The 27,313-nt window shown below is 44.4% G+C and overlaps 1 protein-coding gene, 1 long non-coding RNA gene and 1 pseudogene across 3 annotated transcripts in view; all 3 read left to right on the forward strand.

The window, feature by feature from the left end:
• Positions 1 to 13,552, forward strand: part of LOC129812892 (phospholipid-transporting ATPase IC-like) — a 74,238-nt gene extending 60,686 nt beyond the window's left edge. The window contains exons 23-28 of the mRNA XM_055864858.1: positions 2,432 to 2,655; positions 3,472 to 3,555; positions 4,497 to 4,742; positions 4,902 to 5,040; positions 11,177 to 11,307; positions 11,704 to 13,552. Coding sequence (XP_055720833.1) covers positions 2,432 to 2,655; positions 3,472 to 3,555; positions 4,497 to 4,742; positions 4,902 to 5,040; positions 11,177 to 11,307; positions 11,704 to 11,928 — 1,049 coding nt within the window. The 3' untranslated portion in view covers positions 11,929 to 13,552. The remainder of the gene's footprint in view (positions 1 to 2,431; positions 2,656 to 3,471; positions 3,556 to 4,496; positions 4,743 to 4,901; positions 5,041 to 11,176; positions 11,308 to 11,703) is intronic.
• A 6,724-nt stretch (positions 13,553 to 20,276) lies between these two features.
• Positions 20,277 to 20,589, forward strand: LOC129868622 (uncharacterized). Of its 2 annotated transcripts, none has more exons than XR_008761785.1 (3): positions 20,277 to 20,343; positions 20,382 to 20,447; positions 20,514 to 20,589. It is a non-coding gene; the product is annotated as an uncharacterized LOC129868622 (long non-coding RNA). The 2 variants fall into 2 exon arrangements; XR_008761784.1 differs by having other exon boundaries at positions 20,382 to 20,480; positions 20,514 to 20,556.
• A 1,730-nt stretch (positions 20,590 to 22,319) lies between these two features.
• LOC129833644 (WD repeat-containing protein 7-like) overlaps positions 22,320 to 27,313 on the forward strand; it is a 68,132-nt pseudogene continuing 63,138 nt past the window's right edge.

Consider the following 27,313-nt stretch of genomic DNA (forward strand, 5'->3'; position numbering starts at 1 on the left):
TTCTCCCTGTCTCGCCCCGTCTATACTTCTCCCTGTCTCGCCCCGTCTATACTTCTCCCTGCCTAGCTCCGTCTTTACTTCTCCCTGTCTCGCCCCATCTATACTTCTCCCTGTCTACCCCTGTCTATACTTCTCCCTGTCTAGCCCTGTCTATACTTCTCCCTGTCTAGCCCTGTCTCGCTCCGTCTATACTTCTCCCTGTCTCGCCCCGTCTATACTTCTCCCTGTCTCGCCCCGTCTATACTTCTCCCTGTCTCGCCCCATCTATACTTCTCCCTGTCTAGCACCATCTATACTTCTCCCTGTCTAGCCCCATCTATACTTCTCCCTGTCTAGCCCCATCTATACTTCTCCCTGTCTCGCTCCATCTATACTTCTCCCTGTCTCGCTCCGTCTATACTTCTCCCTGTCTAGCCCCGTCTATACTTCTCCCTGTCTCGCTCCGTCTATACTTCTCCCTGTCTAGCCCCGTCTATACTTCTCCCTGTCTATCCCCGTCTATACTTCTCCCTGTCTAGCCCCGTCTATACTTCTCCCTGTCTCGCTCCGTCTATACTTCTCCCTGTCTCGCTCCGTCTATACTTCTCCCTGTCTCGCTCCGTCTATACTTCTCCCTGTCTCGCTCCGTCTATACTTCTCCCTGTCTAGCCCCGTCTATACTTCTCCCTGTCTCGCCCCGTCTATACTTCTCCCTGTCTAGCCCCGTCTATACTTCTCCCTGTCTAGCCCCATCTATACTTCTCCCTGTCTAGCCCCATCTATACTTCTCCCTGTCTAGCCCCATCTATACTTCTCCCTGTCTAGCCCTGTCTATACTTCTCCCTGTCTAGCCCTGTCTCGCCCCGTCTATACTTCTCCCCGTCTTGCCCCATCTATACTTCTCCCCGTCTCGCTCCGTCTATACTTCTCCCCGTCTCGCCCCGTCTATACTTCTCCCCGTCTCGCCCCGTCTATACTTCTCCCCGTCTCGCCCCGTCTATACTTCTCCCTGTCTCGCTCCATCTATACTTCTCCCTGTCTCGCTCCATCTATACTTCTCCCTGTCTAGCCCCATCTATACTTCTCCCTGTCTCGCTCCATCTATACTTCTCCCTGTCTCGCCCCATCTATACTTCTCCCTGTCTCGCTCCATCTATACTTCTCCCTGTCTAGCCCCATCTATACTTCTCCCTGTCTAGCCCCATCTATACTTCTCCCTGTCTAGCCCCATCTATACTTCTCCCTGTCTAGCCCCGTCTCGCTCCATCTATACTTCTCGCCCCGTCTATACTTCTCCCTGTCTAGCCCCATCTATACTTCTCCCTGTCTCGCTCCATCTATACTTCTCCCTGTCTAGCCCCATCTATACTTCTCCCTGTCTCGCTCCATCTATACTTCTCCCTGTCTCGCTCCATCTATACTTCTCCCTGTCTCGCTCCATCTATACTTCTCCCTGTCTCGCTCCATCTATACTTCTCCCTGTCTCGCTCCATCTATACTTCTCCCTGTCTCGCTCCATCTATACTTCTCCCTGTCTCGCTCCATCTATACTTCTCCCTGTCTCGCTCCATCTATACTTCTCCCTGTCTCGCTCCATCTATACTTCTCCCTGTCTCGCTCCATCTATACTTCTCCCTGTCTCGCTCCATCTATACTTCTCCCTGTCTAGCCCCATCTATACTTCTCCCTGTCTAGCCCCATCTATACTTCTCCCTGTCTCGCTCCATCTATACTTCTCCCTGTCTAGCCCTGTCTCGCTCCGTCTATACTTCTCCCTGTCTAGCCCCATCTATACTTCTCCCTGTCTAGCCCCATCTATACTTCTCCCTGTCTAGCCCCATCTATACTTCTCCCCGTCTAGCCCCATCTATACTTCTCCCCGTCTAGCCCCATCTATACTTCTCCCCGTCTAGCCCCATCTATACTTCTCCCCGTCTAGCCCCGTCTATACTTCTCCCCGTCTAGCCCCGTCTATACTTCTCCCCGTCTCGCCCCGTCTATACTTCTCCCCGTCTCGCCCCGTCTATACTTCTCCCCGTCTCGCCCCGTCTATACTTCTCCCCGTCTATACTTCTCCCCGTCTCGCCCCGTCTATACTTCTCCCCGTCTCGCCCCGTCTATACTTCTCCCCGTCTCGCCCCGTCTATACTTCTCCCCGTCTCGCCCCGTCTATACTTCTCCCCGTCTCGCCCCGTCTATACTTCTCCCCGTCTCGCCCCGTCTATACTTCTCCCCGTCTCGCCCCGTCTATACTTCTCCCCGTCTCGCCCCGTCTATACTTCTCCCTGTTCCTCTTTCTCTGTCTCTCATCCAATTCAATTACATTTAAATTCAATAGACTTTATTGACATGGCAAGTTAAATCACTTACATTGTCCAAGTACATAACAACAATGGTGGGACTAACAGTAATGATACTCTCTCTCCCTGCACCTCACTTTCTCTCGCTCCAGCTGCAGACATCGGTGTGGGTATATCCGGTCAGGAGGGCATGCAGGCGGTGATGTCCAGTGACTATGCCTTCGCTCAGTTCCGCTATCTGGAGCGTCTCCTGCTGGTCCACGGCCGCTGGTCCTACATCCGCATGTGCAAGTTCCTCCGTTTCTTCTTCTTCAAGAACTTTGCCTTCACCCTGGTCCACTTCTGGTACTCCTTCTTCAATGGGTTCTCAGCTCAGGTGAGGGAATGTTCTAGGCGTGGAGTGTGTACCAAATGGCAACTTATTGACTATACCAGGGCTGCCAAACCCTGTTCCTGGGGATCTACCCTCCTGTAGGTTTTCACTCCAACCCTGTTCCTGGGGATCTAACCTCCTGTAGGTTTTCACTCTAACCCCAGTTGTAACTAACCTGATTTAGCTTAGCAACCAACTAATTCAAATAATCAGGTATGTTAGATTAGGGTTGAAGTGAAAACCTGCAGGACTGTAGGTCTCCAGGAATGGAGTTGGGCAGCCCTGCACTACATAGTAGTGGGCACGGCGTGGGGAGCGGAGAGGGAGTGGCGTGGGGAGCGGAGAGGGAGCGGCGTGGGGAGCGGAGAGGGAGCGGCGTGGGGAGCGGAGAGGGAGCGGCGTGGGGAGCGGAGAGGGAGCGGCGTGGGGAGCGGAGAGGGAGCGGCGTGGGGAGCGGAGAGGGAGCGGCGTGGGGAGCGGAGAGGGAGCGGCGTGGGGAGCGGAGAGGGAGCGGCGTGGGGAGCGGAGAGGGAGCGGCGTGGGGAGCGGAGAGGGAGCGGCGTGGGGAGCGGAGAGGGAGCGGCGTGGGGAGCGGAAACAACGTAGCCATGTACGGTGACAAGGCAGCAGGATGGATAACAGACAGTAGCAATCATGCTGTCTATTTGAACTGTGTTTTCATGTATTCATTCCCAATTACTTTAGTAACTTTCTGTAACATCTACTATGGTAAAGAGGATTTATCCTAAATGTGTACATGTATAACAGAAGAATGAGTGATATTATTGTTTTATTTCGGACTTTTTGTTACCGCTCCAGGTTGCCTATGAAGACTGGTTCATTACTTTATACAACGTGATGTACAGCTCCCTTCCCGTCCTGTTGGTTGGCTTATTGGATCAGGTAAGCTTTAATATTTTACACACTGACGATGGTTTAACATCCGAAACATTTGTCTTGGTGGTTATCACCTCTTGTTGAAATGAATATATAGCGTAAAAAAAATAAACTTTTGAAAAATTCTCCTATTTGAATTTATGTTCTTTACATGTTTTTAAATGATTAACATTTAATCAAAAATCTTTTGTATTTTCATCACTCACTGACTCCTATGTGTCATATGATCTGAAGGAGACGATGTTTAGCTAATACTGAGTTAAGGTGGGCCTTTACACTTCAGCAAACAAAGGAAAGGAGGGTTGCTCAACAACAATGACGAGGCGGTCCAAGAAAAACGGTCCAAACGGACTCATTCTAGTGTAGAAAGGAGTCGGGAGCGTTCAACAACAAAAGGCAGAGATTTGATTTTTTTTTTTAGCTCCGTTTAATCCTTTGTTCTTCAAGATGAAAACAGGTGACTGACGTTTCAAAGTCAAGCTGATGTCTTCCTCAGTCCTGTGTAGGATCTCCTGAAATTTAAATGCGGACCCCTTGAGACAATATTTAATCTGATTAGCAAACAAAGACTTTTTAAAATCTTCAAATGGATATAGAATACAACAACCTCTTAATGTCAACTAAGAACGTCTTACACTATTAAAATACGGGACCTAAAATTGAGGTATTATGAACACACAGCGTTAACTGTGTCACCTAATAATCCCCAGTTTACAATTGGCTCATTCATCCCCCCTCCTCTCCCCTGTAACTATTCCCAGGTCATTGCTGTAAATGAGAACGTGTTCTCAGTCAACTTAACTGGTAAAATAGCGAAAAAATATAAATAAGGGAGTATAATTTTTCCAAGTGGGGTTCCCTCCAAGTGTCAATATGGAGTTGAGTGCAGTAGAAGTTTGTGAACCCCTGAGCTAATATGTAATTTCCATTTCCTGTTTCCACCGAAGGACGTCAACGACAAACTGAGTAGAAAGTTCCCCAAGTTATACCTTCCGGGTCAGCAGGGGGCGCTGTTCAACTACAAGAACTTCTTCATCAGTCTGTTCCACGGCATCTTCACCTCTCTGGTGATCTTCTTCATCCCGTACGGGGCCTTCCTCCAGACCATGGGGCAGGACGGAGAGGCACCCTCGAACTACCAGTCCTTCGCTGTGGTCATGGCTTCCTCTCTCATCTTCACAGTCAACATGCAGGTAGCTGGAGAATGATTGGTTGATTGGTTGGTTGGATTGGTTGCTGTTCTTTTTATAAAACTGTTCAGTTAAAATGGAAGACTGATGAGGCGATTTTTATAGCTGTTTACAAGTATTGTAGAGCTGCTGTATTTTCCTGTCTCTTCTGTTCTCTCCCAGATATCTCTGGAGACGTCATACTGGACCTTTGTGAACTGCTTCGCCGTCCTCTGCAGTATAGCCATATACTTCGGCATCATGTTCGATATCCACAGTGCAGGAATCCACGTCATCTTCCCGTCAACCTTCACTTTCACCGGTGAGTTCTGCTTCATATCTGTGGTGTATTCATCAGTGCACACCGTAGTGAAATGTTTTGCAACTGAAAAAAAAATTCCAATGAAAATGGGAGTTTCTTATTAGAAAAGTTCAGGTTAGTCCCGCCCATTTTCAGCTGTTGTCTTCCGTTTGGTTCCTACACACTTGGGTCCTGTTTTTTTTTGTTGCAAAACGTTTTAAAACGTTGTGCGCTAATGAACATGACCCTGGTGTCACAGATGGTGGTGATGACGATGATTATGATCAGGGATCTACATTTTTTTTTTTTTTATTGGTAGCACTGGTGTTCCCAATTTTAAAGTTAGGAGCACAACATTAAATCTAGGAGCAGCAGATATTTTTAACTGATTGACATATAACATATTGGGCCTCTATGAATTGTAGCCGCTTTTGAAGCACATGCTCTAGAAAATAATATTTAACCCTGTAAAGATGTTTGTTTATTATTAAAATCCTACAATGTTGATTTGGAAAAACCTGTCATTGAAATTTAAAAACTATTTTTATCTTGACGCTCTTTTTATAAGAGCGTCAAGTTTGTGAGTGAGGACATGCAAGTGATCATTCAATAATTGCTATGATCATTGATCTTCCAAAGCAGGGGTTTCCAAACGTTTTCACTCAGCCCCCCCCCAGCATTGGGGAACATCCTGCTCCCACCTGCATGCACCACGTCTGTTTCTCAGGTCGCTAGCACTGTTCACGACACAAACTCTTGTTGGCGGAGAGAATATTTTGCAGGTTTAAAGCTTATTTCCTGTAAATCCATTTGGCCATGTTTTTTTTGCCATTTGAAAGCTAATTTCCTGCAATTCCACACATTTTGGCATGAAGTACAGATCATTTTTCCTGTTTTTAAAGCTCATTTCCTACAATTGTACAATATTTTGTAATTTCTTACATATGTTCATGTGATATCTGAGTAACTCAAACATTACAACAAAAGCAATGAGCTAAAAGAACGTTAGCTGACATGGGCTAGTTGATCTGGACATTTCTAACACGTTATAAATATCTCTCTGAGGTCTGACTGACATGACGAGGAAAACAGCTGATGCACCTCCTCATTTAGAAACAGAGCCGTATGTATTCTACTATTACAACTTCCCGGAGTAAGTTAAAAGCTGGACTGAGTTACTTAATAAAAAAAAATAAAAAAATAACAGCTTCTTTCGAAAAATGGTTCCCAAACTGTGGGACCCCTTCTGCCGACCGACGTGCCCCACAGTTTGGGCCCCCTCTGCCGACCGACGTGCCCCACAGTTTGGGAACCCCTGCCAAGCCCCACAGTTTGGGCCCCCCTGTTCTAAAGAAGCCATCTCTTTTGCTTTCTTTCTGTGCCTCAAAATGTTTGCATGTACTGGTAAAGTTACCAGGTTGTTAGCTAGCTGAGGTAACGTGACTGATGTTTAGATGTACTGGTAAAGTTACCAGGTTGTTAGCTAGCTGAGGTAACGTGACTGATGTTTAGATGTACTGGTAAAGTTACCAGGTTGTTAGCTAGCTGAGGTAACGTGACTGATGTTTAGATGTACTGGTAAAGTTACCAGGTTGTTAGCTAGCTGAGGTAACGTGACTGATGTTTAGATGTACTGGTAAAGTTACCAGGTTGTTAGCTAGCTGAGGTAACGTGACTGATGTTTAGATGTACTGGTAAAGTTACCAGGTTGTTAGCTAGCTGAGGTAACGTGACTGATGTTTAGATGTACTGGTAAAGTTACCAGGTTGTTAGCTAGCTGAGGTAACGTGACTGATGTTTAGATGTACTGGTAAAGTTACCAGGTTGTTAGCTAGCTGAGGTAACGTGACTGATGTTTAGATGTACTGGTAAAGTTGCCAGGTTGTTAGCTAGCTGAGGTAACATGACTGATGTTTAGATGTACTGGTAAAGTTACCAGGTTGTTAGCTAGCTGAGGTAACGTGACTGATGTTTAGATGTACTGGTAAAGTTACCAGGTTGTTAGCTAGCCGAGGTAACGTGACTGATGTTTAGATGTACTGGTAAAGTTACCAGGTTGTTAGCTAGCTGAGGTAACGTGACTGATGTTTAGATGTACTGGTAAAGTTACCAGGTTGTTAGCTAGCTGAGGTAACGTGACTGATGTTTAGATGTACTGGTAAAGTTACCAGGTTGTTAGCTAGCCGAGGTAACGTGACTGATGTTTAGATGTACTGGTAAAGTTACCAGGTTGTTAGCTAGCTGAGGTAACGTGACTGATGTTTAGATGTACTGGTAAAGTTACCAGGTTGTTAGCTAGCTGAGGTAACGTGACTGATGTTTAGATGTACTGGTAAAGTTACCAGGTTGTTAGCTAGCTGAGGTAACGTGACTGATGTTTAGATGTACTGGTAAAGTTACCAGGTTGTTAGCTAGCTGAGGTAACGTGACTGATGTTTAGATGTACTGGTAAAGTTACCAGGTTGTTAGCTAGCTGAGGTAACGTGACTGATGTTTAGATGTACTGGTAAAGTTACCAGGTTGTTAGCTAGCTGAGGTAACGTGACTGATGTTTAGATGTACTGGTAAAGCTTCATTTGGATTCCGCAACGCGGTTAGCCTCAGATGCTGGGGCCGCTACTATCTTGTTAGGGTTGCGAAAGTTCAACTGAGATAGGAACAATACCACACCTGAACTTGGTTAAAATAATTGTTTAATTTAAAAGTTAATAAATGGCAAATACATTTTTCGTATATACGGGTTCACTGCACCACCCCGCAGGGTGGAACAAGGAACAGATTTGTTTCTAACAAAGATAGTATATTATACTCGTGACAGAGATAGTTCCCGCTTCCGAGCCGGCCTGTCAGAGTAGAGACTGGGCGTGGTTTAGACTCACCCAGCCTATCATTGGTGTTGGCGCATAAGCTAGTCCTAGCCCCTGTGCGCTCTCTGTTGTCCCGTCGCTGTTGCTGTGTAGATTACGCTCCTACACCCCAGAGACTGGGGTCAGACAGTTTTATAACACTGTCTGAGATATCTGCACCTGTATACAGTGTCCACTGTTCTCGCTCAAGGCTAACTACAGCTTCTCAGCACTCTTATCTGAGCTAACTGTTACTTCCAGCACACACACACAGACATCCAGGCACCCAGACCAACAGGTTGTCAATATCCAATCACATATGATATAGTTGCTAATCACGTTTGTTATAGTATTCAATCACATATGATATAGTTGCTAATCACGTTTGTTATAGTATTGAGTTATAGTGCATGACTCAGAACCTCACATATGTTCTTCGTGTATATAGCTTATCTGTTATTGTCCATTGTACACCACAGTCAGCAATCTCATGATTCACCCCCTCCTGTGTCTCTGTAAGATTAGCACAGTCTCGGTCACACAGTACAGCGCCCACACTACTGATACTTTGTTGCATACACACACATATTTCATACACACACACATTTCATACACACACACTTTTCAGGCTGTGGCCTCGTGGTTAGACAGAGCACTGGTAAAAGTGAGAACAATGGAAAATGCAGGTTCACAAGAGTCAGCAATTCAAACTTTAATGCTTAAGAAGCCCTACTAGCTTATAGTTAGTTAAGCATGTCAAAAAACCTTATAAAACCCCCACAATCTGTCCTGGGATACTGCCAAACCCTAGTCTGAAGAGCTGATGCTTGGCGAAGCAGCTAGCCAGGTTTCCTTGACAATTTGAACACAAGCCGCGATGCAGTTAGCCCTTGTGGCTGGGACTGCGGATAGTCCCGGGCTTGTGGCTGTTTAAATCCCTTCTGTTTGTGGCTGTTGCCATCGGACACCTGTGAGCTGTGTTGGTGTTTTAAGGAGGAGAGGACAGTGTTTTGCTCTCACAGACAACTGGGAAAACAGACGATCTAAAGGGAAAATCCATGAGGAATATCATTGTTGTGGATGGCGTACCAGAGTCTACACATGAGACCTGGACGGTGTCTGAGGAGAAAGTACTGAGAAAAATGATTACTGAAAATCTGCAAAACGAATCATAGGAAGATTAAGGTGGATCACGCCTACAGGACTGGAGAACCTGTAACCAGCCCAGGTGACAGACCCAGGCCGATAGTGGTCAAGTTCCTTAGAGAAGAGAATCAAGAATGTGAGAGGAACAAACATCTTCCTCAACGAGGACTTCTCTGATGCTGTGCCACAGAGGCGGAAATAACTTATTACATCTAAAACTAAAATCACTGTATTTGGTTCAAAACATTCTCTAAGACCTAAACCTCAACTGGAGTTGTGTATAAAGGGTGGGATTATTGAGGAAGTTGAGGAAGCTAAACTCCTTGATATAACATTGAACGGTCAATTATCATGGTCAAGTCATATTGCCAGAGTTGTTGTGAAGATGGGGAGGGGTATGTCTGTTTTATAAAAGAAGTTCTGTGTTATTGACACAAGTCAACTGTACTAGTTGTCCAGGCTCTGGTCTTGACCATATTACCAGATAGTAATCAAGATGGGACAAGTGCAGCAAAAAGAAAGAAAGCTGAAAGTTGGCTCAAAACAGCAGCACGCCTTGCCCTTATCTACCCATACAGAACTAACATCAACAACATGCATGCCAGTCTTTCCTGGTTGAGGGTTGATTAGAGATTAACTGTTTCTCTTCTAGTTATGATAAATATTACTGTGACAAATTCCAGATTGCACAATCAATTAAAATGCAGTTCAGACACCCAGACATACCCCACAAGACATGCCACCAGGGGTCTCTTCAATCCACAGGATTATACATAGCCATGATCGCATCGAACTCCCATCTCCAATTACTCAAGAAAACAGAAAAATTACCTCATGGACAGTGAGGTAACCCAGACACTCTCTAGCACACATTCTGTTTTTAGTTGTGGTGTTTGTATTATTTTTCAATGTTTATTGTTTGTATATTGTTACATTTGTGACTGTCCTTCTCTATCAGTGTACCAGTGTTTTGTAACTTGTCATGTTTTTGTGTGGACCCCAGGAAGAGTAGCTGCTGCCTCTGCAAAAGCTAATGGGGATCCAAATAAACAAATGCATACAAGTCACCAGGTTGTTAGCGCCTCCTTGTTCGAGTCCAGGCTCTGTCGCAGCCGGGCCGTGACCGGGAGTCTCATTTGTCCCAGCGTCGTCCAGGGTTAAGGGAGGGTTTGGCCAGCAAGGGATGTTCTTGTCCCATTGTGCTCTAACGACTCCTGTGGCGGCCCGGGCGCAATGCATGCTGACACGGACGCCAGGTGTACGGCAGTGTGGCTTGGCTGGGTTGTGTTTCGGAGGACGCACGGCTCTCGACCTTCGTCTCTCCAGAGTCCGTACGGGAGTTGCAGCGATAAGACAAGACTGTAACTACCAATTAGATACCACGAAATTGGGGAGAAAAAGGGGTAAAAGTAAAAAAAAAGTTATTCCATGTTTTGGAGTCCCCGTTTTTTTTTTTTTCCTTCAGGTTTTCAGTCTCAAAATCACACTTTTTTTTTTTAATAGAAAAACTAATATTGGATGTTCTAAGTCCATAACAATGCTTAAATCACATCAGGAGAGACCACTTTTGAGGTCTGGGGAAGAAATCTTAAATAAATATTGGAGGGTATAGTTGCCCTGTTAAATTTAAAATGCGCACCTGCCTTAGCATTAGCAGAGTTTGCAAAACAAAAGACCACACAAATCATCATGATATCATATTCTGCCAGGTAAAAGCCTACTTTGCAGTTAGCATTTAATTTAGAACGTTTAAATGGGAAAGCCTTTAAGAAATGCCCAGTTTCAGCACCGCTAGCTGGCTACACAAAGCGGTACACAGGGATTCCCATGCTGTTGCATCTTCAAAATAAGTTGCAACAAAAATACAAATCACTGATGTATTCTTTGATTATTATTTTACATGTAGGCTTCGGATTGAACGAAACTGAGCTTGCATTTTTCTCTAGGGCACTTGGAAACAACTGCACAGTGAAGCGACAAACAACTGCACAGTGAAGCCTGTCATTACAACAATTATTATCCTGGGTGATTGTTCTCCTGGTTGCACTGGTACTCCCAAAATAAAATCTCTATGAGCATATACAACCAAAATGGCTGGCTATGATAATGAGCAATTATTGACGTTTTCTAACCCAGCATTTGTTTTGTTTTTCCATGTGTATTAGGAGTGGCCTCTAACGCACTCAGACAGCCCTATCTGTGGCTGACCATCATCCTGACTGTGGGGATCAGCCTGCTTCCTGTCATCTGTATTCAGTTCCTCTACAAAACCATATGGCCGTCCGTTGGAGACAACGTAAGACCTGCTGTACTACAGGAAGAAAAATACTTGATTTTATCATCTGTAACGTCTTGGCATGACATGTCATTGATATGTCCATTGGCCAAAACCGTATGGCCGTCCGTCGGAGAAGACGTAAAAGCCTAGCTACTACTAACACAAAAAGCACTTTACTCGTTGATATCTGTAACATTATGGCATTACATTGATATGACTGTGATACATAGGATGGGTTCACTGCCACTGCAATATTGTGAGAGATTTTATAGCAGAGATCAATGTATTCAAATGGAGCACAAAATCTGGCAAACTACATTGCAGGTTTGAAGTGCTCTTGAATGAAACCCATCACACGTCCATATTTTAAACTTGTTTTGTAAATGCTAATGTTACCATTTGTTTCTCCCGCAGGTCCAGAGGAACAGGAAGAAGTATGAGATGGAGGAGGAAGAGGAGGTGAAATCTACTCCCTTCCAGCGTGGAAGAGGCTCCCGCCGCTCAGCTTACGCCTTCTCTCACTCCAGAGGCTACGCCGACCTCATCGCGTCCGGCCGCAGCATCAGAAGACGACCTGCTACAGCACGCCCCAAACCCAAGGACAGCATCCGAGAGATCCCCCAGGCCGAGAACATATGAGGGGGGGGGGGGGGGGGGGGGCTCACCTCACCGGCATGGCCTGGTTCCAGATGTGTTTGTGCTGTCTTGCCAACTGCTATGGTTCTACAACTCCTGTGGTAAATGTCAGTTTTGACCATAGGCGTTGTCAAGACGACACAAACAGAGCCTGTGACCAGGCTAGCCTGTCATGGCCTATGCTTTTAGGAGGTTGATCAAGCGGAGAACATATTTGAGGTCACCCCGGCATGATCTTACTAAGCAAAGACCCTTCCACCACCTAAAAGCTTACTTAAGCCCTTTTGTATTGGGGATTTAATGTTTTAAGGTTTTGTGTAACAGACAACGTTGTTTATCACAGAATTGCTCGTCATTTACTGGGTACTCCCGATATACCTATACTATTGATGAAGCTTTAGTTTGAGTACTGATCTATGATCAGGTCCCACCCCTGTACATGTAATATTATTCATTAATTATCTAAAAGGCAATACTGTTCCTAGATCAGCACTTTGTGAATACGGGCCCAAGAGTTATTGGTTTGACTGGAGGTTGGCCTTGTTTAAACTGACTAAATTTAATATATTGTTAATATTATTGTGGGTTTTGTATTTCACTGGATCAGTTGTGAAAGTGTATACTTGCAAGTCAGAAGGGTGTCATAATCATGATTTATATTTAAATGTACAAGAATTTCAGCTTTTATTTTCTGTTCAAAATGCTGGATCCTAGAAGTAAATTGTTTCCCACAGTTTTTATTTTATTTTATGGTGTCCTTCTTTACTGCTGTAAGTTATTTAACACTATTTTTATATGCACATGGATTCATTGTATACATGGACTGATCTGGACTGATTTGGTTTGACCGGTTTTAGCTGAGCTTTTTTTTCAGATCATAAACTGACGCAAATAGCTTCTTGCATTCTTTAATGAATTGAGCTAGATAACTGTTATTATAATATCAACACTGTCCATCCTCTCTCTTTTTTGATTATTTTTGTAACAGGATGGTTATTATTATGACTTTTGGTGTTAAAATGGCAATGGTCTGAAATGTGCTAAATATTTACTGTGCATCAAATAGCATTCTACTCCCTATTTAGTGCACTACTTTTGACCAGGGCCTGTAGGGCTTCGGTCAAAAGTAGTGCACTAGGGAATAGGTTGCCATTTTGGTATTTAACCATTTGAAATGAAGTATGAATGGAATTGGCAATTTGCAATATTTGCTATGAAGGACTAACCTGCTCAGACGTTCCAATTTAGTTTAATATTTCGACTTGGGCTGTGACTCAATCCACAAGGATGCAGTTTTTGGATTGAGATGCAGCCGTGGCTATTTTATTGGCCTAATGCATTATCAGCCTTTTTATAAATAGGACCTCGGTCAAACAGTACTGTTTAGTGTGTATAAATACTCTTTGTTCTGTTACATACTTCATCATGCTGTATAACAAATGGACTTTGTAACTGTATTTTAAAGGTTTGTGTATACATTTGTGTATACACAAAACTGAACAATGGCCTTTAGTGGTCAACTGGGCCACTCTTATAACTACCTTTTTTTTAATACTTGTTTTTAGTATATTAATGATATAAAGTACCTTGTAAAATGACTTTGAATAAAGACTAACTATACAGAGAAGCTGCGTCATTACAGAAATTGTAAAGGTTTATAAGAATCAGAGTTGTTTTGATGAAATTTTTCCACTAGCAACCAAACAAAACCAAATGTAATGAAATGGGGACAGGTGGAACGGGCCTACGCAAATTTGTCCAAAATGTAGTTGTTTTAAAATGTTATCCGTTCTGAAGTAAACCATTTCCGTTGTGAAACGTATTGCAACGGTTTATATCTAATTTAGTCAGATTCCATCGCAAAAGGTTTTGCAACGAAAACTAGAGTTTCTATTGGACCAATTCAGGTAGTTCATTTGCTCCTGTTTTAGTTCCTTTTCTTAAACGGAAGCAAATGAAACGGGGCGGGACCTACTGGAATTTGTCCAACCGGAACTCTTGTTTTGCTCTGTTTGCTTCCATTTTGGTTCTTAAATGGTTTCCGTAATGAATACGCCCCAGCTCTCCATGTGGTCTATAAGACAACCGTTTTATATTTTATATGACAATGACATTATTGTTGAGTGTTAAGCTGTGTATGTAGGCTACTCCACCATGCACATACATTTTTGTTTGTTTGTATATGTCAGTAACTCCACCTGTGGGACTTAAACTATTACGGACTACAAAGGGAAGCACTGCCGCAAGCTGCCCAGTGACACGAGCCTACCAGACAAGCTAAATTACTTCTATGCTCGCTTTGAGGAGCATAGGCAAGCAACACTGAAGCATGCATGAGAGCATCCGCTGTTCCGGACGACTGTGAGTAAGACCTGTTAAACAGACTGATTACCAGGACGTGTACTCCAAGCATGCGCTGACCAACTGGCCCACTCCAATTTGCATACCACCCCAACAGCTCCACAGTTGATGCAATCTCAATCGCACTCCACACTGCCCTTTCCCACCTGGACAAAAGGAACACCTACGTGAGAATGCTGTTCATTGACTACAGCTCAGTGTTCAACACCATAGTGCCCTCAAAGCTCATCACTAAGCTAAGGACCCTGGGACTAAACACCTCCCTCTGCAACTGGATACTGGACTTCCTGACGGGCCGCCCCCAGGTTATAAGGGTAGGTAACACATCCGCCACGCTGATCCTCAACACGGGGGCCCCCTTCAGGGGTGCATTCTCAGTCCCCTCCTGTACTCCCTGTTCACTCATGACTGCACGGCCAGGCACGACTCCAACACCATCATTAAGTTTGCCGACGACACCGATGATACAGCCTATATGGAGGATGTCAGAGACGATAACAACCTCTCCCAAGACAATGGAGATGGTTGTGGACTACAGGAAAAGCATGTTCCCAGTTTCATTGAGGGAGCTGTAGTTGAGCAGGTTGAGGGCTTCAAGTTAATTGGTGTCCATATCACCAACAAACTATCATGGTCCAAACACACCAAGACAGTTGTGAAGAGGCCACAACAACACCTACCTCAGGGGACTTGATGAGATTTGGCATGTTGATGACTAACAGACCCTCATTAACCGGTCAACAAACACTTACATTTACATTTTTTTTCCAAACAGTAAAATGACGCGACTAACAGAAAATACTATCGGAGAAATGTATATAATAACGAGGGGATTATGTTTCCACCCTAAACATGGGAGTCTTTGTCCCAAGACGGGTAGGCAGGCGACAAGCTTAGGCCCGTAATAAACCCATAGAAACGTATTGGGCTTATTTTGTACAGACTTTGGCGAGAGTGAACCTCTGGCTTGGCTTTTTCCTCTCTGATGCTATGCATGCATACAAGGACCAGACAGGGTCCAGTTTAATGGAAACATGCCACAATAGCAAGCCTCTCGCCTTCCAGTCAAAAAGGCAATAACGTTATTATTGAACATGCATCTTCTGTAATGAAGCACCTAATAAAAATTTATTTCCAAACATTTGCTAAAATAATATTTTGCGGAAAACACTGTTCTAAACCTAATGCGCGCAGTTGACAGAAATGAACAGCTGTTCGAAACATAAAGGAGGGAAGACTCTTAACAGCAAGAACTATGATGGGTTGCTAATATGACAAGGATTATACGTTTGGCTTCTGAACAACGAAAAGAAAGTTGCTATGAAAACCAAGAGAACAGGAGGAAAATCCTGGTTAATACCGTGAGGAAGTTTTTATAAAATAATTGCCACCCCGTTTCTACGGCTGGATTTTGGCTAGGCTACTTTTGAAGCAAGGTAAGACGTGCCTCATTATTTGAAGTAAAGTAAATCGTTCAGGTTTCAAACCATTATACTGCCTCCAGCTCACATTATAAAGTGGTGGGTGATGCGCTGATAGTCAACGGGAGGCAGGCTATAGCCGATACATCTGCATGGCGAATGGGACGCACGCTTTAATTACGAGTTGAGAAATACAATATAGCACCTTTTTAATCGTGGCCATCAAAGTTTTTAACAGGCGATTACGTTTAGAATTTTTTATTTTTGGGCAATGACTTGGCTTAAAACAGCAGGTTTCACTTCAGGAACCTACAGATTTTTGTAGGAGCTACTCTGGCCTTATCTGACCGGTGGTAGGATATTCCTCTAACTAGTCTCTATGCTGTCTGACAGGTGGTAGGGTATTCCTCTAACTAGTCTCTATGCTGTCTGACCGGTGGTAGGATATTCCTCTAACTAGTCTCTGTCTGACAGGTGATATTCCTCTAACTAGTCTCTGTCTGACAGGTGATATTCCTCTAACTAGTCTCTGCTGTCTGACAGGTGATATTCCTCTAACTATGCTGTCTGACAGGTGATATTCCTCTAACTAGTCTCTGTCTGACAGGTGATATTCCTCTAACTAGTCTCTGCTGTCTGACAGGTGATATTCCTCTAATTAGTCTCTGTCTGACAGGTGATATTCCTCTAATTAGTCTCTGTCTGACAGGTGATATTCCTCTCCTCTAACTAGTCTCTGTCTGACAGGTGATATTCCTCTAACTAGTCTCTGTCTGACAGGTGATATTCCTCTAACTCACATATGTCAGAGTCAAGGCCCGCGGGCCACATCCGGCCCGCGAGAAGGTTTTTTACGGCCCCTGGGATGATCTTGATTTATTATTAGAACCGGCCCGCAGACCGCAGCAAGCCGGCAGCCCGCAGATCTTTTACACGCACCAATACTACATTTCCCACAATGCAACGGTGACGCACCGAGCAGTAGGCTGCTTCATTTCAATATTTATTGGCACAGCAGTCATCAGCATCACAGTAAAATTAACTTTCAGATACCCATCAAAAATGGCAAAACGGAAGGTGGACACTGAGAACCGGGGGTTTCAAACAAGGTGGGAGTCGGAGTATATGTTCACGGAGGTAGCTGGAAAACCTGTGTGTCTTCTGTGTGGAGAAAGTGTGGCGGTACTGAAAGAGTATAATCTGAGACGACATTATGAAACGAAACACGCGGACAAAAACAAGAATATGGACATGGAACAAAGGCTACAAAAGGCAGAGGAATTAAAACGAGGCCTCAAATCTCGACAGGCTCTGTTCAAAAAAGCCAAATCACAAGGCCAGGCTGCTGTCAAGGCCAGTTTTATTTTGGCAGAAGAGATCGCTAAATCAGCCCGGCCATTTACGGAGGGGGATTTCATCAAAAACTGCATGATTAAAGTTTGTGACGAAGTTTGCCCAGAAAAAAGGCAACTCTTTTTAAATGTGTCTGAGCAGAAACACCATTGCCGAGAGAGTAGACCAGTTGTCCATCAATCTAAAAGAGCAGCTTGTGAAAAAGGGAAAAGATTTCATTGCATATTCCTTGGCTGTGGGTGAGAGCACCGACATTTCTGACATTGCCCAGTTGTCAATTTTCATCCGCGGAGTGGACTCCAGCCTAAGCGTGACAGAGGAGTTTTTGGCTTTACGTCCTATGCATGGCACAACTACGGGGCATGATTTGTATGAAGAGGTGTCAAGATGTGTAAATGAGATGGAGCTGCCTTGGGAAAAACTCGTGGGTTTGACAACCGACGGAGCACCTGCGATGTGTGGACACAGGAGCGGACTGGTGGCGAAGATACGGGAAAAGATGCAAGAGGAAAACGCGACAGGTGAGCTGACAGCTTATCATTGTATCATACACCAGGAAGCGTTGTGCGGTAAAGCCTTGAAAATGGAGCATGTAATGAGCATCATCACGCGCACAGTTAACTTTATCAGAGCCAAAGGTTTGAATCACCGCCAGTTCAAGGCATTTCTGACGGAGTTAGAAACGGAGCATGGTGATTTGCCTTATCACACAGAGGTGCGATGGCTAAGCCAGGGAAAGGTGCTTCAAAGATGTTTCGAGCTTCGTGAGGAGATTTGTCTGTTCTTGGACAGCAAAGGGAAAGACACAACACAACTCCGAGACGAAATGTTTCTGTGTGAAATGGCTTTTCTGTGTGACATTACGAGTCATCTGAATGCAATGAACTTGCAGCTGCAGGGTCGGGATCATGTCATCTCTGATATGTACAGTACAGTGAAGGCATTTAAAACCAAACTGACTCTGTGGGAGACGCAGATGCGGAAAGAAAATTTGAGCCACTTTCCCAGCTGCCAGACCATGAAAGAGAAGCTCTCTACCAGTGCGTTCCCGAGCGCACAGTTGGCTGATAAAATAGGTATGCTTGCCGCTGACTTTCGACGCCGATTTGCTGACTTTGAAGCACAAAAAAGCAGGTTGGAACTGCTCGGTAACCCATTTGCTGTTGACGTGGAAAGCTCACCACCAAACCTCCAAATGGAGTTGATTGACCTCCAATGCAATGATGCACTGAGGGCAAAATATGCGGCAGTGGGTGCTGCGGAGTTCGCCCGTTTCCTCCCCGACACAATGCCCCAGCTGCGCATCCAGGCTGCTCAAACGTTGTCTATGTTTGGCAATACATACCTGTGTGAACAACTGTTTTCTTTGATGAACCTGAACAAAACATCACACAGAAGTCGACTTACTGCTGAACACCTCCACTCAATTCTGAGGATTTCCTCAGCTCAGAGCCTTACCCCGAACATTGATGAACTTGTGGAAAAGATGGGACACCACCAAGTATCACCCTCAACCTCAAACAAGTGAACATTACTGTGCAATCACATATTTAGAGTTTTTACTCAGTTCAAGTTTAAAAGTTAAAGTTTAATATTTGTTTTCACTGCATGTTACTTCTCCTTAAACAAAGTGTTGTTTTTGATTAATAGATTTTTGCACTTTATTTTATTGTATTTCAATCCAATTATATTTTAAAAATATTTCAGTTGAGTGGATGATAGAAAATTGCTATTATTGTTTTTTTCTTTGAAGTAAATTTAGCCCACTTTTGCTAAAATAGAAAATATAGGCTACTGATGGTGCCTTGAATACCGGTTTCTTTCATTTAATGTTCATGTTATGGGGATTTTTATATAAAGGAAATTTGTCTTTTGTGTCTGTTAAATTAAAGATTACTGACAGAGCCATAAGAAAATATTGCTTTATTTATCTGATCATATTGGAATATATTTGTTAGGTTTTCAGTAGGTTCAATTAGGTTCACTAGACTATATGCGTCATTTAAAAATTTTTCAATGAACATTCGAACAGTCCGGCCCTCGGCTTGTAGCTAAATTTTTTATTTGGCCCTCCGTCCATTTGACTTTGACACCCCTGCTCTAACTAGTCTCTGCTGTCTGACAGGTGATATTCCTCTAACTAGTCTCTGTCTGACAGGTGATATTCCTCTCCTCTAACTAGTCTCTATGCTGTCTGACAGGTGATATTCCTCTAACTATTCTCTGTCTGACAGGTGATATTCCTCTAACTAGTCTCTATGCTGTCTGACAGGTGATATTCCTCTAACTAGTCTCTGTCTGACAGGTGATATTCTCTAACTAGTCTCTATGCTGTCTGACAGGTGATATTCCTCTAACTAGTCTCTGTCTGACAGGTGATATTCCTCTAACTAGTCTCTATGCTGTCTGACAGGTGATATTCCTCTAACTAGTCTCTGTCTGACAGGTGATATTCCTCTAACTAGTCTCTATGCTGTCTGACAGGTGATATTCCTCTAACTAGTCTCTGTCTGACAGGTGATATTCCTCTAACTAGTCTCTATGCTGTCTGACAGGTGATATTCCTCTAACTAGTCTCTGTCTGACAGGTGATATTCCTCTAACTAGTCTCTATGCTGTCTGACAGGTGATTTTCCTCTAACTAGTCTCTGTCTGACAGGTGATATTCCTCTAACCAGTCTCTGTCTGACAGGTGATATTCCTCTAACTAGTCTGTCTGACAGGTGATATTCCTCTAACTAGTCTCTGTATGCTGTCTGATAGGTGATATTCCTCTCCTCTAACTAGTCTCTGTCTGACAGGTGATATTCCTCTAACTAGTCTCTGTCTGACAGGTGATATTCCTCTAACTAGTCTCTGTCTGATAGGTGATATTCCTCTCCTCTAACTAGTCTCTGTCTGACAGGTGATATTCCTCTAACTAGTCTCTGTCTGACAGGTGATATTCCTCTAACTAGTCTCTGTCTGACAGGTGATATTCCTCTCCTCTAACTAGTCTCTGTCTGACAGGTGATATTCCTCTAACTAGTCTCTGTCTGACAGGTGATATTCCTCTAACTAGTCTCTGTCTGACAGGTGATATTCCTCTAACTAGTCTCTATGCTGTCTGACAGGTGATATTCCTCTAACTAGTCTCTGTCTGACAGGTGATATTCCTCTAACTAGTCTCTATGCTGTCTGACAGGTGATATTCATCTAACTAGTCTCTGTCTGACAGGTGATATTCATCTAACTAGTCTCTGTCTGACAGGTGATATTCCTCTAACTAGTCTCTGTCTGACAGGTGATATTCCTCTAACTAGTCTCTATGCTGTCTGACAGGTGATATTCCTCTAACTAGTCTCTGTCTGACAGGTGATATTCATCTAACTAGTCTCTGTCTGACAGGTGATATTCCTCTAACTAGTCTCTGTCTGACAGGTGATATTCCTCTAACTAGTCTCTGTCTGATAGGTGATATTCCTCTCCTCTAACTAGTCTCTGTCTGACAGGTGATATTCCTCTCCTCTAACTAGTCTCTGTCTGACAGGTGATATTCCTCTAACTAGTCTCTGTCTGATAGGTGATATTCCTCTCCTCTAACTAGTCTCTGTCTGACAGGTGATATTCCTCTCCTCTAACTAGTCTCTGTCTGACAGGTGATATTCCTCTAACTAGTCTGTCTGACAGGTGATATGCCTCTAATTAGTCTCTGTCTGACAGGTGATATTCCTCTGCTCTAATTAGTCTCTGTCTGACAGGTGATATTCTTCTCCTCTAACTAGTCTCTGTCTGACAGGTGATATTCCTCTAACTAGTCTCTGTCTGATAGGTGATATTACTCTAACTAGTCTCTGTCTGACAGGTGATATTCCTCTAACTAGTCTCTGTCTGACAGGTGATATTCCTCTCCTCTAACTAGTCTCTGTCTGACAGGTGATATTCCTCTCCTCTAATTAGTCTCTGTCTGACAGGTGATATTCCTCTAACTAGTCTCTGTCTGACAGGTGATATTCCTCTAACTAGTCTCTGTCTGACAGGTGATATTCCTCTAACTAGTCTCTGTCTGACAGGTGATATTCCTCTCCTCTAACTAGTCTCTATGCTGTCTGACAGGTGATATTCCTCTAACTAGTCTCTGTCTGACAGGTGATATTCCTCTAACTAGTCTCTGTCTGACAGGTGATATTCCTCTCCTCTAACTAGTCTCTATGCTGTCTGACAGGTGATATTCCTCTAACTAGTCTCTATGCTGTCTGACAGGTGATATTCCTCTAACTAGTCTCTGTCTGACAGGTGATATTCCTCTCCTCTAACTAGTCTCTGTCTGACAGGTGATATTCCTCTAACTAGTCTCTGTCTGACAGGTGATATTCCTCTCCTCTAACTAGTCTCTATGCTGTCTGACAGGTGATATTCCTCTAACTAGTCTCTGTCTGACAGGTGATATTCCTCTAACTAGTCTCTGTCTGACAGGTGATATTCCTCTCCTCTAACTAGTCTCTATGCTGTCTGACAGGTGATATTCCTCTAACTAGTCTCTGTCTGACAGGTGATATTCCTCTAACTAGTCTCTGTCTGACAGGTGATATTCCTCTAACTAGTCTCTGTCTGACAGGTGATATTCCTCTCCTCTAACTAGTCTCTATGCTGTCTGACAGGTGATATTCCTCTAACTAGTCTCTGTCTGACAGGTGATATTCCTCTAACTAGTCTCTGTCTGACAGGTGATATTCCTCTCCTCTAACTAGTCTCTATGCTGTCTGACAGGTGATATTCCTCTAACTAGTCTCTATGCTGTCTGACAGGTGATATTCCTCTCATCTAACTAGTCTCTGTCTGACAGGTGATATTCCTCTCATCTAACTAGTCTCTGTCTGACAGGTGATATGCCTCTCCTTTAACTTTAAGTAGTCTCTGTAGGCTGTCTGACAGGTGGTAGACTATTCCTCTAACTAGTCTCTGTATGCTGTGCGCCTGTGATAATTAAGACGCATGAAAAAACAAGAATACACACGTGCCAATTTAGTTCAACAAAATCAGACAAATTACCCTATAGACCGATAAGCATGACCCTTCAAATGTATTTTCGCCAGCTAACGGATTGACGGTGAACTGTTAACATCCCTAAACATACACGTAAACAGTCGCCTGACCTCTCTCTCAGGAGGTTGAAAAGATTTGGTATTGGTCCACAGAAAGATCTACAGCTGCACCATTGAGAGCATCTAGACTGGCTACATCACCACCTGGTGTGGCCACTGCACCGCCCTCGATCACATGACGCTACAGAAGGTTGTGCGGACGGCCCGGCGCATCACTTGGGCCGAGCTACCTAAGCCGGTGAGCAGTACCGGAGCAACCAGTCTGACACCAACAGCTTCTATATAGTGCACTACTTTGTGGTTAAATTGTAGTGCACTATATTGGGAATAGGGTTCTATAGGGCTTTGGTCTAAAGTAGTGCACTATATAGAGAATAGGGTTCCATAGGGCTGTGGTCTAAGGTAGTGCACTATAATAGGGAATAGGGTTCCATAGGGCTCTGGTCTAAAGTAGTGTACTATAATAGGGAATAGGGTTCCATAGGGCTCTGGTCTAAAGTAGTGTACTATAATAGGGAATAGGGTGCCATGTGGGACATGAACACAGTAAACTGGTTCTTCCTCACTTCACTGACTCACTGGTCTACTATTGTGGTACGCTGCGGTATATCGATCTTACTCTGAAAGCCTGTCGATGGATTGGTGGTCGACTTGGAAAGCAAAGCTGTGTGTGTCACTGTCTACTAGACTAGTTGTTTGGACTGGAAGCAGAGGGATGTTTGTTTTGAGCTATAGAAGGGGTTTCTACTTGGTTTTCTAGAGTTTTAAACGGGAATATTATCCGAAATGAAGCGTATGCAACTTGTGAAGATGAAAGCGATGTTTCACAGGCCGAGGTCTGCTCTGACTCTGACAATTTATGAGTCTATCATAAGGTATGATACTGCTGATTTTAAGCTTCTCCACTGAATGACACTCGACTGAGACCTAGCCTCTGTATTTCAACAGTGTTCTATAAGAATGTAGCTGTGTCCTGAACTCCCTAGCCTCAATGTTATGTCTTTTTAAAAGTTAGGCTAGAGTAGACTATTAAGAACCATTTTTTGTAAAAAAAATAATTTTGCGATAAATACAGTAGGTTATTCCTTTGTTCCGTGTGCATATAAATAGTATTTCTTGGGTATTTCCACAGTTCTGCTCTTATTTAGTGGACAGTTCTACATTTAATCTGGATATATTTCCTGGAACTTGCACACAGCTCAATAAGACTAGCCTAATGCGTGTAAAGCCTATTACTGGGGTGTAGCCTAATCAATAGGTGAATGATTACATAACACATGAAACAGATACAAGTTGAATTTGTTTTAAAGTGGCTTTAACCATCTGGGCACCCGAGTGGCGCAGCGGTCTGCATCTCAGTGCTTGAGGCATCACTACAGACACCCTGGTTCGAATCCAGGCTGTATCACAACCGGCCGTGATTGGGAGTCCCATAGGGCGGAGTACAATTGGCCCAGCGTCGTCCGGGTTTGGCCGGTGTAGACCGCCATTGTAACTATGAATTTGTTCTTAACTGACTTGCCTCGCTAAAAAAAAATCTGTGTTGTGTTCAGTTCTGACTGGGACAGACGTAGGCCAGGTTATCCTAAGAGATTACTACCAAGTTGGGAGTCACTTTCTACTTTTCTGGGACGTAGACAGTCAATGGTCTCTCTGTCTGTGCCATTGGATGAAGTTCCCATGCTGCTCGTCACCCTAACCCTCTCTGTCTGTTCCATTGGATGAAGTTCCCATGCTGCTCGTCACCCTAACCCTCTCTGTGCCATTGGATGAAGTTCCCATGCTGCTCCTTACCCTAACCCTCTCTGTCTGTGCCATTGGATGAAGTTCCCATGCTGCTCGGCACCCTAACCCTCTCTGTCTGTTCCATTGGATGAAGTTCCCATGCTGCTCCTTACCCTAACCCTCTCTGTCTGTTCCATTGGATGAAGTTCCCATGCTGCTCCTTACCCTAACCCTCTATGTCTGTTCCATTGGATGAAGTTCCCATGCTGCACGGCACCCTAACCCTCTCTGTCTGTGCCATTGGATGAAGTTCCCATGCTGCTCCTTACCCTAACCCTCTCTGTCTGTGCCATTGGATGAAGTTCCCATGCTGCTCGGCACCCTAACCCTCTCTGTCTGTGCCATTGGATGAAGTTCCCATGCCGCTCTTTACCCTAACCCTCTCTGTCTGTGCCATTGGATGAAGTTCCCATGCTGCTCGGCACCCTAACCCTCTCTGTCTGTGCCATTGGATGAAGTTCCCATGCTGCTCGGCACCCTAACCCTAGTCCGTTGGCATCCCTGTCACTATTGTCATTGTGTAAGGCCGACACTCAATGTTTTTTGGGTGACCCCCAACTATTGACCATGTATTTGTGAAGAGGTTACTGGCAAGTGTGTGCTTGATATGAAACTACTCTCACTTGCCAATAGTGACTCTAAGGACTTTACACTGACCCCTTTATTATATATTCCTCTTATTTGTTTTGTACTGACTCCCTGGTACTGACTCTATGTACACTGACTCCCTGGTACTGACTCTATATACACTCACTAGACTCTATACACACACTGACTCCCTGGTACTGACTCTATGTATACTGACTAGACTCTATACACACACTGACTCCCTGGTACTGACTCTATACACACACTGACTCCCTGGTACTGACTCTATATACACTGACTCCCTGGTACTGACTCTATGTACACTGACTCCCTGGTACTGACTCTATGTACACTGACTCCCTGGTACTGACTCTATACACACACTGACTCCCTGGTACTGACTCTATGTACACTGACTCCCTGGTACTGACTCTATACATACACTGACTCCCTGGTACTGACTCTATGTACACTGACTCCCTGGTACTGACTATGTACACTGACTCCCTGGTACTGACTCTATGTACACTGACTCCCTGGTACTGACTCTATATACACTGACTCCCTGGTACTGACTCTATATACACTGACTCCCTGGTACTGACTCTATGTACACTGACTCCCTGGTACTGACTCTATATACACTGACTCCCTGGTACTGACTCTATGTACACTGACTCCCTGGTACTGACTCTATGTACACTGACTCCCTGGTACTGACTCTATACACACACTGACTCCCTGGTACTGACTCTATGTACACTGACTCCCTGGTACTAACTCTATACATACACTGACTCCCTGGTACTGACTCTATGTACACTGACTCCCTGGTACTGACTCTATGTACACTGACTCCCTGGTACTGACTCTATGTACACTGACTCCCTGGTACTGACTCTATACACACACTGACTCCCTGGTACTGACTCTATGTACACTGACTCCCTGGTACTGACTCTATGTACACTGACTCCCTGGTACTGACTCTGTGTACACTGACTCCCTGGTACTGACTCTATATACACACTGACTCCCTGGTACTGACTCTATACACACACTGACTCCCTGGTACTGACTCTATGTACACTGACTCCCTGGTACTGACTCTATACACACACTGACTCCCTGGTACTGACTCTATGTACACTGACTCCCTGGTACTGACTCTATACACACACTGACTCCCTGGTACTGACTCTATGTACACTGACTCCCTGGTACTGACTCTATACACACACTGACTCCCTGGTACTGACTATGTACACTGACTCCCTGGTACTGACTATGTACACTGACTCCCTGGTACTGACTCTATGTACACTGACTCCCTGGTACTGACTCTATGTACACTGACTCCCTGGTACTGACTCTATATACACTGACTCCCTGGTACTGACTCTATATACACTGACTCCCTGGTACTGACTCTATATACACTGACTCCCTGGTACTGACTCTATATACACTGACTCCCTGGTACTGACTCTATATACACACTGACTCCCTGGTACTGACTCTTTGTACACTGACTCCCTGGTACTGACTCTATGTACACTGACTCCCTGGTACTGACTCTTTGTACACTGACTCCCTGGTACTGACTCTATATACACTGACTCCCTGGTACTGACTCTATACACACACTGACTCCCTGGTACTGACTATGTACACTGACTCCCTGGTACTGACTCTATGTACACTGACTCCCTGGTACTGACTCTATATACACTGACTCCCTGGTACTGACTCTATGTACACTGACTCCCTGGTACTGACTCTATGTACACTGACTCCCTGGTACTGACTCTATACACACACTGACTCCCTGGTACTGACTCTATATACACTGACTCCCTGGTACTGACTCTATAGACACACTGACTCCCTGGTACTGACTCTTTGTACACTGACTCCCTGGTACTGACTCTATGTACACTGACTCCCTGGTACTGACTCTTTGTACACTGACTCCCTGGTACTGACTATGTACACTGACTCCCTGGTACTGACTCTATACACACACTGACTCCCTGGTACTGACTATGTACACTGACTCCCTGGTACTGACTCTATATACACTGACTCCCTGGTACTGACTCTATATACACTGACTCCCTGGTACTGACTCTATGTACACTGACTCCCTGGTACTGACTCTATATACACTGACTCCCTGGTACTGACTCTATGTACACTGACTCCCTGGTACTGACTCAATATACACTCACTAGACTCTATACACACACTGACTCCCTGGTACTGACTCTATGTATACTGACTAGACTCTATACACACACTGACTCCCTGGTACTGACTCTATGTACACTGACTCCCTGGTACTGACTCTATGTACACTGACTCCCTGGTACTGACTACGTACACTGACTCCCTGGTACTGACTCTATATAGACTGACTCCCTAGTACTGACTCTATATACACTGACTCCCTTGTACTGACTCTATATACACTGACTCCCTTGTACTGACTCTATATACACTGACTCCCTGGTACTGACTCTATGTACACTGACTCCCTGGTACTGACTCTATGTACACTGACTCCCTGGTACTGACTCTATGTACACTGACTCCCTGGTACTGACTCTACGTACACTGACTCCCTGGTACTGTCTCTATGTACACTGACTCCCTGGTACTGACTCTATGTACACTGACTCCCTGGTACTGACTCTATACACACACTGACTCCCTGGTAGTGACTCTATGTACACTGACTCCCTGGTACTGACTATATACATACACTGATTCCCTGGTACTGACTCTATGTACACT

Source organism: Salvelinus fontinalis, chromosome 2 (assembly GCF_029448725.1).
Source record: "Salvelinus fontinalis isolate EN_2023a chromosome 2, ASM2944872v1, whole genome shotgun sequence".
Taxonomy (NCBI): Eukaryota; Metazoa; Chordata; class Actinopteri; order Salmoniformes; family Salmonidae; genus Salvelinus; species Salvelinus fontinalis.